The sequence below is a fragment of the Engystomops pustulosus genome, chromosome 3 (assembly GCF_040894005.1).
Source record: "Engystomops pustulosus chromosome 3, aEngPut4.maternal, whole genome shotgun sequence".
NCBI classification, from domain to species: Eukaryota; Metazoa; Chordata; class Amphibia; order Anura; family Leptodactylidae; genus Engystomops; species Engystomops pustulosus.
The window spans coordinates 14,841,763-14,858,917 of record NC_092413.1 but is presented as its reverse complement, the minus strand read 5'-3'; the positions used below and the strand labels follow the sequence as shown (position 1 = coordinate 14,858,917).

The window sequence follows — 17,155 nt, the reverse complement described above, 5'->3', positions numbered from 1 at the left end:
GTAGCTCAGGACAGGCAGCACAGGATCAGAGTCAATAATGGGTCACAACAGGAAATGGTAATAACAGCACAGGGCACCAGGAACAAAGCTTTCTCTAGGGCACAAAGCACGAAGATCCGGCGGGGTGTGCAGGAAGAGGCTGGCTTACGAGGAATCCCGGGAATAGCCAGCACCAATCAATGGTGCGCTGGCCCTTTAAACAGGATCATGGACAGGTAAGTTGGAGCTGCGGGGGCCTGGAGGATGGATTGCGGGACACGGGAGCACCCGTGACATTGACTTTCATTGACTTTGGCTGTAAAAGGTGGCGGGTGAGTAAGACAACCAAAGTCGTCCAGGATAGGTAAGTGGTTCCCTGTCCGCCCTGAAGGTTCTGAAAGTCAGGACAATTGACCCTGTTTACATTAGAAAATAAAAACAATTAGTATTCACGGGTGGACGATCCTGGTAAAAATCGCTGACACGGCATATCTCCAGCCCCCCCGGTAGCCCCCATCCCCTCCATCGATTCTCAGACTCGTTTTCCCTCTTCCCTCCGTTCCTAGCGCAGAGATGAATTTGTAGGTCACTTTAAACATTTTGTGCCGCTAATAGCTGGAGAGGTATCAGTTGCCAGCAAACAAGGTAAAGCATATGCACGAAACGCGTGTGATTACTCGTTAATAAATCACCCTAATGATCATATACAAAATTGCGAAATAAAAGTTGCACTGATGCGGAAAATAAAAAGCTCATCAGATCCGGCACCCATATGTGCAGCGTCAACATGGCTCTGATCTATCTCCTCTGATTCTGTCGAGTTAGGAGGAGCGGGCGGGTAAGTGCACCCCTGAACGGGCTCCGTGCTTGGGGGCCGAGGTCACATGAGAGCCTATTAATCTTGCTGTCTGTCCTGGGATGCGGAGCTGCACTCACTCTGTGACCTTATTGAATCTTTTGGTTTCACGTATCATCATCCCCCCTGATGTAGTTTTCTGTTTCGAATGACACGAGCTTCACACATCAGTCTATGGGGCTCATTCACTAAGGGTATATCGGACGCATTTTCGTCGGCTTTCTCAACGTTTTCCGTTTTTTCGCCGAATTGCCATCAGATTTAGGCGCATCTGCGCTGGCGTGCACGCGACAGAAATCGGAGGGGCGGGCCAGGCGAATAACCCGACGGATTTGGACGCCGCATGGAATTTAACATTTAGAATTGTGTCGCAAGATCAAGCACTTACATGCACCAGGAAGAAGAAGGTGAACTCCGACGGACCTCAGCACGGAAGCGACGGATGCAGGAACTTGGACGCACAATCTTAGTGAATCGCGCCGGACCCGAATCCTCGTCGGACAACGCACAGCAGGATCGCGACTGGACCGGGTAAGTAAATCTGCCCCTATAATCTATATATGGTTATATTTGGTGGAGAATAGAAGGAGACGGGCAGAGATCTAGAAGGTGGGACCATACAGACCGCGCCCAGTAAGAGAGACATGTAATCAGATCTTTGTGTATGTTGTTAGTAGCAGCATGACTGTGAAACATGGATTTATATTCCAGGATTGTACCTAGACTTGAGGGACTGAGGATGTGTCTTCACATTGCTCTGCTCTCTGCTGGCAGTGTTCAGTACTGTCCCCGGAGAGACGTGTAATCAGACCTTTGTGTGTGTTGTTAGTAGCAGCAGGACTGTGAAATATGATATTATATTACAGGATTGTAACTTCTTCTAGTGCTCTGAGGGTGTGTCCTCACACTGCTGTGCCCTAAGCTGTCTGTATTGAGCCGCACCAAAGACTCCTACCTCTGGAGGAAAACCTGTAGCGGTCTTTGGGTAGTTTAATACAGAACTCACTCAGAGTAGAGAAGAGAGAATGCTGAGAGGTTCATTGCTGAAATGAGAGGAGTGTTACTATTGGCCCAGGCTCTAACTCGATAACGGAACCCAGAGGACCAGAAGAAGAACAGCCAATTGGGCAGCTATCCTGGAATAAAATCAATTTTTCACTGGTACATGAGACCAGATGTATACATCCTATGAAGATAACATGTGACCAGATACAGTATATACATCCTATGAGTATGAGACATGTGACCTTTACATTCCATGAAGGTAACAGAAGACGAGACATATACATTGGGGCACATTTACTTACCCGGTCCAAGGAGTTCACAGAGAGTGCATTGTCCGTGTATAATGCCCTGTGCCGCGATTCACTAAGATTGTGCGCCCGATATCCTGCGTGTGTCGCTTCCCCGCTCAGGTCCCCGGAGTTCACCTTCTTCTTCCTGGTGCATATAAGTGCATTGGTTGCGACACAATTTGAAACTTAAATCCCGCGCTCAGTCCGAATCAGTCGGATCGTCCAACGGCACGCACCACGATTTGTGTCGTATGAAAGCAGCGCAGCTGCGCCACAATCCGATTGCGTGCGACACAATCCCAGCACGGACATCTGATAAATACCCGAAACCGCGAACAGTCCGACGAAAGTGCGATCCGCTACCCTTGGTAAATAAGCCCCAATATGAAGATGATACATTTGACCAACACATTACATGAATGATACATATGACCGTGCGTCTCATTCCATGAATATGATACATTTGCCCAGGCATACACGTTCCATGTAAAGGCAGTCCCCGGGTTACATACAAGATAGGTTTCAGATACATACGGCCAGACATACACATTACATGTATATGATACATATGGCCAGACGTACACATTACATGAATATGATACATATGGCCAGACATATACATTACATGAATATGATACATATGGCCAGACGTACACATTACATGTATATGATACATATGGCCAGACGTACACATTACATGAATATGATACATATGGCCAGACATATACATTACATGAATATGATACATATGGCCAGACGTACACATTACATGTATATGATACATATGGCCAGACGTACACATTACATGAATATGATACATATGGCCAGACGTACACATTACATGAATATGATACATATGGCCAGACGTATACGTTCCATGAATATGATACATATGGCCAGACGTACACATTACATGAATATGATACATATGGCCAGACGTATACGTTCCATGAATATGATACATATGGCCAGACGTACACATTACATGAATATGATACATATGGCCAGACGTATACGTTACATGAATATGATACATATGGCCAGACGTACACATTACATGAATATAATACATATGGCCAGACGTAAACGTTCCATGTATATGATACATATGGCCAGACGTATACGTTCCATGAATATGATACATATGGCCAGACGTATACGTTCCATGATTATGATACATATGGCCAGACGTACACATTACATGTATATGATACATATGGCCAGACGTATACATTCCATGTATATGATACATATGGCCAGACGTACACATTACATGTATATGATACATATGGCCAGACGTATACATTCCATGTATATGATACATACTGTATGACCGGACGTATACATTTTATTCTTCTAGGGCAGTGATGGCAAACCTTTTAGAGGCCGAGTGCCCAAACTACAACATAGACCCGCTTATTTATCGCAAAGTGCCAACACTGAAACTTAATTTGTGATTTATACTTCCTTCTCTGTCACAGTTTTCATTGATACCAGCCCCTGAGGACACCAATAAAGCAGAAAATAGTCCCAGGTAGAGCTGTCACTTTAAAATAGCTCTGTGCACAGCAAGTCCTGGGCTGCCTGGGACTTCAGGAAGATACCTGGAGTCGTCTCTGGTGATGGCCTGAGTGCCCACAGAAAGGGCTCTGAGTGCCACCTCTGGCACCAGTGCCATAGGTTCGCCATCACTGTTCTAGGGTTTCAGCAGTAGGGATGATCCTGCGAGGCCGCGCTGGGATTCATACTATTAAGATGTATTGGGCAGCAGCAGGACATGGAGTGAAGCGTCCACTCCGAAATGTCACGCGAGGGGCTGTGCATTAATCAAACGTGTGTGTGTGTAAACAGATAAGTCTTCCGTCTGATTTTAGAGATTTCCGGAGAGGGACATCTCTGAATAGATGAATACACAACACATTGTCCATTGCTGGATGGAGAGAATACAACATTAATCACATTATAATCGCTAGACTGCTGGAATTTATTCTGCGGGTCTCCGGTCTATGCAAAACGCCAGCGTCTCCTTAAATGTTACCTTTTACATACAGATTCGGGAGGGCAGCGGGCGATTATTTTACAAGTCTCCGTTTTTCTTAAAGTGGCTGCCAGATTGGTATTTCCTCCGCATCCGCGGTTTGTTAGTTTATCTCCATCATTTCCCTGGTAAACAAGGCTTATCACCTGTCCCTGCCTTTAATAAGCCCCCCCCCCCCTGATCCGTCCCATAAATAATTTCCTCGTTATCCACAAACGCACCCGATTCAATCCGGCCCTCAATCACCTTCCAGATGAGGACATAGATCACGGAGCGGCGTTAGCTCATTTCTTGGAAAACCGGATACGGTATGTAGATGATAGCGGCGTAATAATAGAGGTTTGCGGGATTAGACTCTGATGAATGTGATCAATAAGATGAGATATCTATTAGTATTAATAATAATAGGGAGAGAGGAAGAGCTCAGAGTAGATTTATGGGATGGGTAACCTTCAGCTATAGAGAACGTCCAACCTCGGATCATAATAACATCGGAGGAGCAGGAAATGGACAATGGGGCTTATTTACTAAGGGTCGCAGATCGCACTTTTGTCGGACTATTCGTCTGTTTCAGGGACTTGCGCAGCTTTGACAGGCATCTGCATTGGGATTGTGTCTCACACGATAGGATTTTGGCGCAGCTGCGCTGCTTTCATGAGACAGAAATAGGGGGCGTGCCGACTGATTCGGACTGAGCGCGGGATATAACATTTAAATTGTGTCACAAGACAAAGCACTTACATGCACCAGGAAGAAGAAGGTGAACTCCGGGGACCTGAGCGGGGAAGCGACACATGCAGGATATCGGACGCACGATCTTAGTGAATTGCGGCACAGTGTATTATACACGGACAATGCACTTTCGGTGAACTCCGCGGGCAAGGTAAGTAAATGTTGGGATTTGAACTCGGAACCAGCACAGCCCATGTGCCATAATGACACAGAGCCTCTATCGACTAAGCTAGGAAGGAGGCCATGGATAACAAATATAAGAAGATTACCGCAGTCACTGTGCCTGGATCTATGAGTAAGTGCCCTTGGTTTTGAAGGTAGATTTTAAATCCCTTCCTCATCCAATCCCTTCCCTTCCTTGGTCAAACTAGATGGACATGTGTCTTTTTTCCACCGTATAAACTATTATATTATGATACTACGATTTCCTTTAAAGGGAACCTGTCAGCAGAAATTGACCTAATAAACCACTACCAGTATGTTGGCAAGCAGCACTTCCAGATCGTATTTCTTTCATGGTCCAGTGGGGTGGCACTTCCAGTGTGAGATGTAAATTGGTTGTTTAAAGTCAAGGAGGCTGAGATTTTACACTGAAGTCAAGCTCTCCCTTCCACAGAAATTCCCCTTCACTGTAATTGATGGTCCTGCATCCAGATACATCACTAACAAGATCTCTATGATTTCTATGACAGAGGAGGAGGCGTTCAGAGTTCCCTACCCTGACTTCTTTGTTGAACTCTCCTCCTCCTTGACTTTATACAACCAATTTACAGCTCAAATTTGTTTTTCTAGATGATGTCACCACACTGGATCATAATAATAATTACTTTATTTATATAGCAGATTACGCAGCGCTACAAAGAACTTGCCAAATCGGTCCCTGTCCCTAATGGGGCTCACCTACCAGTATGTTTTGGATTGTAGGAGGAAACCGGAGGAAACCCACACAAACACGGAGATAACATACAAGCTCTTTGCAGGGGACTCGAACCCAGGACCCCAGGACACTGAGCCACCATGATGTCCAGTCATGACGGAGATAACTTACAAACTCTTTGCAGATGTTGATCCTGGGACTTGAACCCAGGATCCCAGCGCTGCAAGGCTGTAATGCTAACCACTGAGCCACCATGCTTTCCGATCATGAAAGAAACAATAACTAGATGGTGTTACGCTGCTTGACAATATTCTGGTAGTGGTTTATTAGACCAATTGCTGATAACAGGTTCCATTTCAATTGAAAGGTGTAATGCATGGTTCCACCTGCTGGGGTGCTGTAGGGAAACCAATCGTTTGATCTTTGTCTCACCCAGCGCCCCAGCAGCAGGACACCCCCCAGGATAGATTTGCTGAAGGTTTCCACGTTCCCTTCCAAATTTCCCATTGATTAAGCGCCGAGCGCCCCGGCTCTAATGGATAGAGGGAGCAGAAGAGGGAACGGCATCATTGTCTTCATTTGTAAATAACATATTGCAGCCAACTGTTTCTTAATTGCCCAGACTGTTGATAAATAATCCAGTCCTGCTGCTCTCCACAGACAATTTGCTTTGGATCGGGCGAAGGCAATTCAAATAACACTAATTATTTATGATTTTATGATGTTAAAATGAATATTAAATGAAACAAAATTCCCCAGGATTACTCGCATGGCGGCTAAGTACATAACATTTCGTACAGATGGTCGGAAGACTCATTTTTGCTTCATCGCCGGCATACATATCCTTGAAGGATTCCCGGTTCGGAAGACGGCATATCTTTGAATTTTTCATTAAACCAGACGTCTTGAAATATGAATTCCTTTTTTTATGTTTCTGCGAGTTTTGGGTAAGAGAACTCGGAGTGAATAAATCATACGACGCTACGTGTCACCGGGACTTGTGAATATTTCTGCAATGTTATTTTATCCTCAGCAGAGCCCCATTGATTATCAAACTCAGCGGAGAGCGTTTTATGATCATATATCTCCATTAGCGCCTACTTTGACTGCCATAGATTTTTCTGCTTAAGGCTGCATTATGTATTAGCCGTCCCGTCTTCTCAATCGGCCCCCAAACTTTCAATTATATCTCATGTATAGAACCTTCCTTATCTCCTGTATGTATAAAAATAGGAGGCCGCTGCCTTGTCTGCGCCCGAGTGTCGCCCCCGGACCTAACGCCACCCCCTTTCTCCTCTTCTCTGTCTCCCGCAGACGGCGTACTTTATTATGAAGATGAATTTCTACAATGAAATGGCTGTCAGGGTAAATATCTCTCTTCTTGTTATACAGATGAAAAAGTCAATTGTGATCTGAATTTACTTTTAATAATGGAAGTAAACTAGACTAATGCGTACATGATCAAGGCGGGAGCTGATGGAAAATCCACGCGGCAAAAAGAAGGAGAAGGAGGATTTGCCAAAAAGAGGTTTTAAAGGGTGTTAATAATATTTATTGTTTAGTTATAAGGCAACAACATATTCCAGTGTGCTGTATTGTCTGGCATCACTCACATAAAGCCCTGGTCCCACTGGGACTTGTCCTCTAAATCTCAGACTAATGGAGTTTCCAGTAAATAAAAATTGTAAGGTCATTACAGCACCCACTGCTTCCCTACTGCTCCAATGTGTCTACTTCCTAATCCAGTGTATCCACTTCCTACTCCAATGTGTCCACTTCCTGCTCTAATGTGTCCACTTCCTGCTCTAATGTGTCTACTTCTTGATCCAACATATCCACTTCCTGCTCCAAAGTGTCCACTTGCTGCTCTAATGTGTCCACTTGCTGCTCTAATGTGTCCACTTGCTGCTCTAATGTGTCCACTTGCTGCTCTAATGTGTCCACTTGCTGCTCTAATGTGTCCACTTCCTGCTCTAATGTGTCCACTTCCTGCTCTAATGTGTCCACTTCCTGCTCTAATGTGTCTACTTCTTGATCCAACATATCCACTTCCTGCTCCAAAGTGTCCACTTCCTGCTCCAATGTGTCTACTTCCTGATCCAATGGGGGTCATTTACCAAGGGCCCGATTCACGTTTTCCCGACGTGTTACCCGAATATTTCCGATTTGCGACGATTTTCCCTGAATTGCCCGGGATTTTGGCGCACGCGAACGGATTGTGGCGCATCGGCGCCGGCATGCACTAGACGAAATCGGGGGGCGCGGCCGAACGAAAACCCGACGGATTCGGAAAAACCGCCGCATTTAAAAAAAAAAAAAATGTGTTCCGAAAATTGCACGTACCTTCACTCAGCCCGCCCCGTTGTATTCCAGAGCGTTCCGAGGCTCTTCTGCACAGCAGCGCCACCTGGTGGACGTTGGAGGAACTGCCTTAATAAATCCCGGCCGGACCCGAATCCACCGCAGAGAACACGCCGCTGGATTGCGAATGGGCCGGGTAAGTATGCCCCAATGTATCCACTTCCTGCTCCAATGTGTCCACTTCCTGCACCAATGTGTCTATTTCCTTTTTCAACGTGTCTACTTCCTGCTGCAATGTGTCACACAAGAGAGTGTAACAGCCTGTGAAGCTGCAGCAACTAGAGGCTTTGGTAATGCCCCAAGAGCCCCTCTGGCTCATTAGCATAATTTTAAAAGTTGATTTTAGAAGGAAAAAGGCCATGGATAACAAATATAAGAAGATTACCACCGGTGCCTGGATCTATGAGTAAGTGCCTATGGTTTATCATGATGGATTTTGATGGTAGATTCCACAGGATGGGAGATAGATTGCTGATCAGTGGTGGTCTCAGCGTTGAGACCACTAGGTATCTTGAGAACGAGGGTCCACTTTTGGTTCTGCAGTTTGAGGACCTTTGAAAGGTCCTGCAAGGCCCCTTTAAATTGGAAAATAGTCGGCACTCCAAATCAGTGGAACAAATTCAGTGGGACAAAGTGGTCTTTATTCCCAAGCTGCTAGGTTTCAGCTTCATCCGTAGCAGCTTGGGAATAAAGATCACTTGAATTTGTTCCACTGATTTGGAGCGCCGCCTATTTTCTTATTTTTATTATTGGAGGACGTGGCCGGTTCTTATGTGCTGGCACCCGATTACACATTTTTTAGCAGTGCCGTTAAGAAACTTATATATATATATATATGTATGTGTTGAGAGATTGAGGATTTTCAGTTTAATGTCTCTATAGAGCGGTATCAAACCTGGTGACTAGTCTAGGTGCTCATAGGCCTCCTAGAAGCCTTGGGCCCCAGGCGGCCGCCCAAACCGCCTATATTATAATCCGGTTCTTGTTGTAGTTGTAAAGTTGCAGTGGCTGCTTCTATAATTATATTGAAAAATTCTATAGGATTCCCCATCCGATGACCCCCCCCCCCCCCCACCTCATGCCCACCTGTAATAGTTATGTCTATATAATAGTGTAAACTTTGGTCATTTGTAGAATTTAAGAATGAGAACATAGATCCAAGCAATCCATCTAAAATAAGAGAAAGAGTAGCAAGGAGTGAGAGCTCTTCCTGAGACGTCTTAAGACGAGAAAAAAAAAAACGATGTTGGGCAGACGCGGAGAGGAGTACGTCCTTTCCCTTCACTTCAAATGTATCAGATAGCTGTAAACTAGACTGCAACATTGATTTCCACTACTGGATCCTAAAATAGTAAACACATTTAAATTGATAGGACGTCTGGATAAAGAGGACTTTATATATTACGGGGAGACAGTAGAATAAAATAACATCAGTTCTGTGTCCTACTTAAAGGGAACCTCAGATCTGCGAGACCGGGGCCTTAAAGCAGGAGGAATAACTAATGTGGATTATAAATATATACTCCATATCTCCGAGTATGAAGGAGGGGGCTGATATCTGCCTTATTTGAGATCCCAAAGATGATATCAGGAGTGTACAGATAGAGGAGGAGGGGAACGTCACACAAGAGATATGGATATGATTGTTTTGGTGGGGGCAGAGACTGAGGGATCTCTCCGCTCTTACCCTTAAATCAGGGACATTGCTCATAGATCCAGGCACCGGGACTGTGGTATCTTCTTATATGTGTTATCCATGGCCTCCTCCCTTCTAAAATCAACCTTTAAAATTATGCTAATGATAATGTGGCGGGGTAGGCATTCACAGACTTCACAAAGTCTTCGCAGACTTTTACACTGTGCAGGAGCCCCCAGGGATCTGGTAATGCTGCCCATAGTCCTTTTGGCTCATTAGCATAATTTTACAAGTAGATTTTTGAAGGAAGGAAGCCATGGATAGCTAATATAAGAAGATTACCACCGTTTCGGTGCTTGGATCTATGAGTAATGTCCCTGTTACTTGATTTTCATGGTAGATTTCCTTTAACCAAAGTAAGGATTTTATCAGTAGGGTACCGATAGAGGAGGAGTGGAACATCTTACAAGAGATATGGATTAGCCACAGTTGATTTGGCAGAGACTAATTGATCTCTCTGTTCTTAACCAATGTAAGGGGATTTGTACTTTCTTGGCCAGGTTTTAAGACTGCTTCCCCCTGAGTAGTTACCAGTTGTTATCAGCAGTACCAATGGTTGGTACCAGAATCTCAGTAAGGGCTGAAAAAGTCAGGCATGCACATGTGTGGGAACAGGGAATTCCCTGATGAACACTCCCAAGGACATGGTGGTGGGAAATCCAAGGTCAGAATCAGGATCAGTCAGGAGTTAAGATCAGGATCAGCAGCACTAGGAATAAGGCCAGGAACCACAGTCAGAAGGCAAAGTATCAGAGGGCAACAGTTGGTACCAGAATCTCGATAAGGCCGGAAAAGTCCCCTGATGAACACTCCGAGGCATGGCAGGAGTGGCATCCCAGGCCAAGGTCAGAATCCAAATTAGTGTGGTGGCGAAAATCAGGATCAACAGCACCAGGAATAAAGCCAGGAACCACAATCAGAAGGCAAAGTATCAGAAGACAAGGGTTGGCACCAGAATCTCAGTAAGGACTGAAAAGGTCCGACATGCCGTTATTCGGGAACAGAGTCCCCTGATGAACACTCCCAAAGGCATGACAGGAGTGGCATCCAAGGCCAAGGTCAGAATCCAGATTAGTGTGGAGGCGAAAATCAGGATCAACCCGATTAAGAATAAGGCCAGAAAAGAGAACAAACCAAATCAGAAGGCCAAGAATCCATAGCACCACCTCCTATATATAGGCTCAATATTATCTTTAGGCAGTGGTTGCTTTTGTAAGTCAAAACAGCCCAGGCCAGAGAGACATGACCCAATACTGAATAACTGAAGCAGAGACATCACGGGAACCAGACAGGACAGCAGCAGAGGTGGAGGTGTCCTGTGGTCCAGCACTTGACTTGCTGGGACCCAAGACTGAAACCAGACAGTTATTATGATGTAGATCCACGCATTTCATGGCCTAACCTCTCAGGGCAAGAAGCTTCACCAAATTATTAGTGGGTTCCATCAAGCTTAGAGGCGCTAGGCAGCTCTTTATAGATAACAGTTCTAACTTTTAGAACATTTATGAATATACAATAATTGTCTCCTCGAAGTTTTACATCTTGGTTGGTCAGAGCAGTTGTGCACTTGAGTCTTCTGGCGCTCCCGATTTTTGTTGTTTTATGTTCCATTTGCTAGCGCCACACAATGATTGACATCTGCTGCAGAAGAAACCAGTAGTCCCGGCCACGCCCCTGGTGCACCAAGAACCTGATTTGCATAAACCTAAAAAAAAAAATTGTCTAGAACATTATAGATTGTCCGAAGTATGAAAAGTTTATAAAGAGCCCAACACAATACAATATTTGGGAGTTGAGTGGCTCCATTTATTTATTTTTATATAAAAACTTATTTTCTGATTTCAAAATTAACATTAAAGTGAAATCCTTTAAAAAAAAAGACCAGATTAACGGTTCCAGATTATCAGTTACTCAGAATGGGTCGCAGATCGCACTTTCGCCGGACTGTGTGTCGGTTTTGGCATTTGCCGGATTTAACAGGTGTCTGCACTGGGATTGTGTTGCACACAATTGTTTTCTGTCGCAGCTGCGCTGCTTCCATGCAACAGAAATGGGGGAGGGTGCCATCGGACGATCCGATTGATTCGGACTGAGCGCAGGATTTAACTTTTAAATTGTGTCGCAAAACAATACACTTACATGCACCGGGAAGAAGAAGGTGAACTCCGGAGGACCTGAGCGGGGAAGCGACACATTGGGGCACATACTTACCCAGTCCCTCGGAGTTCCCAAAAGTACATTATCTGACAACAATGTACTCTGCCGCGATTCACTAAGATCGTGCACCCGATATCCTGCATGTGTCGCTTCCCCGCTCAGGTCCCAGGAGTTCACCTTCTTCTTCCCGGTGTACGTAAGTTCTTGTTCTTGCGACACAATTTAAATGTTATATCCCGCGTTCAGTCCGAATCAGTCAGTTCGTCCAACGGCCCACTCCCGATTTCTGTCGCATGAAAGCCGGCGCCACTGCGCCAAAATCCGATCGCTTTCGACACAATCCCCTTCTAAATACCTGTCCCAGCGGCAGAAATCCCGAAAACTTCAGGGAGTCCAGCGGAAATGTGATCTGCGGACCCTTAGTAAATAAGCCCCTGTGGGTTTATTGCCTTTTTGTAATTGTTTAAAAAGCACTTACCGTAATTTGGCAAAAGATTTTTTTTTTTTTAATTAATAAAAACTGTCTACACTTTGGTATAACTTTTCAAATCTTTCCTTTTGATTTCAGAATTTTCTGAAAATTTATTGTACTAATTTTTTTTTTTCATGAATTATTTGCGTGTTTGGAAATTTTACATGCATAAAAAGTTTATATTTGAAAGAATTCGACATGACTAATTTTTAGTCCTAACCATTAAGTATTTTTTCTTTAGGTAGTAAATAGAATAATAAAAAGTGGCTCCTTCGGAGTTTCCGTGTTTCTGAAGTTTGGGCACCTTGATACGACCCTGACCTCTTGGGATACGTTATTAGCGCTATAATAATAGCTTACCGGTGGCGAGCTCCTCAGCTTCTTTTTTGGAACAAACATGTTTCCATTTTATGAAGCATGTGTTGTGGATTTTTTTTTTTTCCCGTTACAAAGATTTATTGTAGACGGCACAAGAAAAATCCCACTACCCATTTATCTTTTGTTGCCCACATTTCTCTCCTACAGAGCTCCATGGCAGTGATGCAGCACCGGATATTTCTCTAGACCTCTATCTTTTTATCTTATTGGGAGTGCAATAAAACTAGTTGTAGTGTTTTTGACCTTCCCTGCCATGAGTTGCCTCGTCATTTGCTGTGCATTTGTTTCTCATGTCCATCCATGGTGTCGATGATTGCCTGTTTCAGTGCATCAAACTATCTATTACGTATCGTGCCCTGGGAATATGTTTTTCTTTTATTTAATCTATGGCCAATTGTAGAATAACGTTGGCCATAGACCAGTAGTGTAAAAGACAGGACCCCCTAGTCTGTTTTAGAATTGACCTCAAATCATGATGCACAATACAGAAGCTTCTGGAATTTTTTGAAGATTCTTACACAGTATTATTCAGTACAACCAGAACTGGAACTGCTCTCGAAAGAGCCTGCCAGGGAGCCATAGGGTGCCCTTAGAGGTTCCCCAAGGAGCCAAGAATAACCCAGGCTCCTCATCCCTCTAGGGCAGTGGTGGCAAACCTATGGCACTGGTGCCAGAGATGGCACTCGGAGACCTCTGTGTGGGCACACCGGCTGTCTCCCAGGCACAGAGTTTGCCTGACATGGCACCTTCCTGCAGTCTCAGGCAGTCCAAGCAGTGCCCTGCTATTTTAAAGTGACCCATCCGGTGCTGCTTGGTCCTGTCCGAAGAGTGAGAAGGTGTGGACAGGGTCGGATTGGAGCTCAAAGATTCTGGTAGCAATAAGTTTGTTATTGCCTAAATTGCAGTGTTGGCACTTTGGGAAAAGTCTGTTTTGGACACTCGATCTCTAAAAGGTTCGCCATCACTGCTCTAGGGGAACAAAGCATCCTAATGGTTTACTTCTACTATGGATGCCCTTACCATAGATTGCACAATATTTTGGAAAATGGCCAAACTGGGTAAACAAACCAGTCATTGAGTCTCTGCCAACATCCTTAAAGCTATTTATTGGGTCATTACAATACCCACAGTGCTCAATAATAAGTGGTCAAACTTTTGCCAAATGCTTAAAACCATTTCATTAAATGGGTTTTTTAAATGGGCGGCCATACGCGGTTATTGCCCAGTATCTGTATTAAAAGGCCATGGAGTGTAAGCTATCGAGGTCCTAACGTCTCATACACACTGTCCAGAGGTGGTAGTAGCTTCTGCTTTACAGAGCTTAAGGTATCTACATTCATGGTGCTTAACGGGACTAACCCCTGTGATCCTATTTGGATAATGAATAGTGAAGGAGACAAATAGTTGCTGAAAAGCTTCAAGCTGAAGACCATAGCTTAAACTTTTCTCTCCTGATTGACTTTTGGCGGGAAATGAACTACATATTGGGGTACATTTACTAACGGCTTTGCACCCTTTGCGGTATATAAGAAGTCTGCGCCGGTATTGTATCACACGTGACCCTGTTGTTGCGCAGCTGCACTAGCCTCCATGCGACACAAATTAGGGGGCGTTCCGGTGCTCAGTCAAACCGCACGCCAGATTTATTATGCAAAATCTGTTGCACGCCCTATGTTAAGGGTGCACCACAAAAAAGTTGGTGAACTCTGTTGGGCCAGTGCAGGGAAGCGACAGATTCATGATTTCTGGCGCACATTCTTAATGAATCTGGCGCACCGATCATTATACACGGGAAGAGCACTTCTAGTGCAGTTTCCTACATTCTTAGTAAATGTGCCCCTCTGTCTCTAAAGTCAATTGGAAAGTAAAATTTCTATTTTATAAAAGTATCAGCATTTGGAAAAAATACCATATTGGTGCCTAAACTCTTTTTGAACTGTGCTCCAATTTAGCATTGCAGGAGCGTAGCCAGTTGTCATGTCTCCAGTTTGCACTTCTGGACTAAGAGATAGTGGAGAGTTCAAGTTTTGAGTTGTTTTTTTCAGCTGCCTCTCAATCATCTCCTTAACCAGCTATAAAGTTTTCTTGGTACTGGATTTCTCTGCCAATAATTTGGTGAACATACATGTGTCCTTATTCTGTTTGACTTCGATCTGAGCTGCTTAGTTACCTTTGTTATCTCACCACTTCCCTTGCCTCCTGATCTGCACTGTGTTGCCATTTGGTTGTGACGACTCTTTTGGATTATGACTTTGTCTCTCTCATACCCCCTGGGTTTAACCCAGCTTTCTGACATTGGCTTTCCATTCTTACTACTCTTCACTGTATTTAGTGTTTTCGTTCAGCTGCCTCTTAATCATCTCCTTGGACAGCTATAAAGCTTTCTTGGTGCTGGATTTCCCTGCCAGTAATTTGGTTAACCTACATGTGTCCTTATTCTGTTTGATTTGGATTTGAATTGGCTAGTATATCTTTTGTTACCTGATCACCTGGTTGTGACTATTGTTTTTGATTATGACTTTGTCTCTGACATACCCTCTAAGTTTATCCCAGCTTTCTGACATTGGGTTTCTATTCCTACTATACTTCACTTTATTCAGAGTATAGAACTTCACACAATGGGGGACCATTATCTAGGGTGGTCATCAAGTATCCAATGCTGTGCCTACTACCCTGGTAGTTGCCTATGAGTCTCAAGTTCAATTACATTTTTCTAATGCTTTTTAAGCATATGTGGGTTTTTCAAATACAAAATAAAACATTCCAAGCATGTAATATGTTTGATTCTTCTAATGAGCTTTTATAAATCGTGATTAAATATATTTTTTTTCTCTTAGTATTTCCTCAAAATGTCCAAGTTTCATATTCTACCAGTAAACTAAAGTATTACAGAATTTCCTGGACATAAAATATGCATCTAAAAGGCCATAAAAACTTCACCCCTTATAAAATAAGAGAATCTAAAATTTTAAGAGTAGCTATTTTTCTTTCACTTACATTTTTAGAACAAGGAGACGGAACAGTAACAAACCATTTAAATATTGAAGTCCGAGGAAAATTTCCTGAAATTGCATTATTGTTTTTGTAATGGAAATCTGTGGAAAAGTGACATCAGACGGAAAGAGTGCTCACTTCTGACTTATCAGCACTGATAATTATGCTAAATAATGCAATAAAAATAAATAAATGGAACAAATTGGAGATTTTTTTTAATATAATATATAAAAAAAAAAAAAAAAATTATATATATATATATATATATATATATATATATATATATACCGGTGTATATATATATATATTTATATATAAAAGAAATAAAGTATATAAATATAAAATAAATAAATATATATATAGAGATATATATATATAGAGATATATATATATAGATATCTATATATATATATAATATAATTTTTTTTCTTTTTATAAAGTTAACTGGAATTACAATTTTTCTAAAAAAAAAATGTATTATTTGTATTTTTTTGTACACATTTATTGCTGAACAATTTATGTATTATTTTAGTTATATTTATTTTCTTGTTATATGTCATTAATTGTTTTTATTTTGTAAATCCTATTTTTCCATCATTTTACCAACATATAATAGAATACAATTTTTTTCCCTTTTATTATATCAATATATTTTATATTTTTTTTATTTTTAATACATATTTTTGTTCCCCAAAAGATGTATTCAAGAATTTTTAAATAACTTTTACTTTTTTTATCATCATCATTTTTTTTAATTTTTTTTTTTGCATAGTTTCAACAAAATTTAAATAAGCCATTTTGGCAATAGCCTTCACATGGCAAACTACTCTGTTAAACAATGAAATTATCTTCGGAGGATTATACTGGGAACATTATTATTAAAATTAAAGGGAGAGGAAAAAAAAAAAATTTCTCTCCTGCTGCTGTCAGCTCCCCAGACTGTACTTAACATTGGAGCAAATTTACATTTTTATAACTAGAGCCCTATAGAACCCTAAATCACCACTGTATTATGGTAGCTTTCATTGGGCAATAATATGAATCAACGTCTTATCTTTTGTGATTATAGTTTATCAACTTTCCACTGTAAAAGTTGAACCTTTTAGCAAAAAAAAAAATTAAAAAAATAAAAAAAAATTAAAAATTTGCCTTTGAGGAAGCAGATGGTTATCACGTACGAGTTTTTATCATTTGTTTAAAAGCTTAAAATAAACATTATTTATAAGATGACTTGCGTTTGGATGTAACGTAATGAGGACTATGCATCATTGATTTGACTACCGTAAGAGGTCATTTGGTAGCGGCCCGTTAACAAGCGGT

General features: G+C 42.4%; 1 protein-coding gene across 2 annotated transcripts in view; it reads left to right on the top strand.

Annotated features, from left to right (window-relative positions):
- SPATA17 (spermatogenesis associated 17) overlaps positions 1-17,155 on the top strand; it is a 119,565-nt gene that overhangs the window by 6,482 nt on the left and 95,928 nt on the right. The window contains exon 4 of one of the 2 annotated variants that reach the window (XM_072140113.1): positions 7,092-7,142. The exons of the other annotated variant lie outside the window; for it this stretch is intronic. Within the exon in view, the coding sequence (XP_071996214.1) occupies positions 7,092-7,142 (51 nt within the window). The remainder of the gene's footprint in view (positions 1-7,091; positions 7,143-17,155) is intronic. 2 annotated transcript variants of the gene reach the window in all.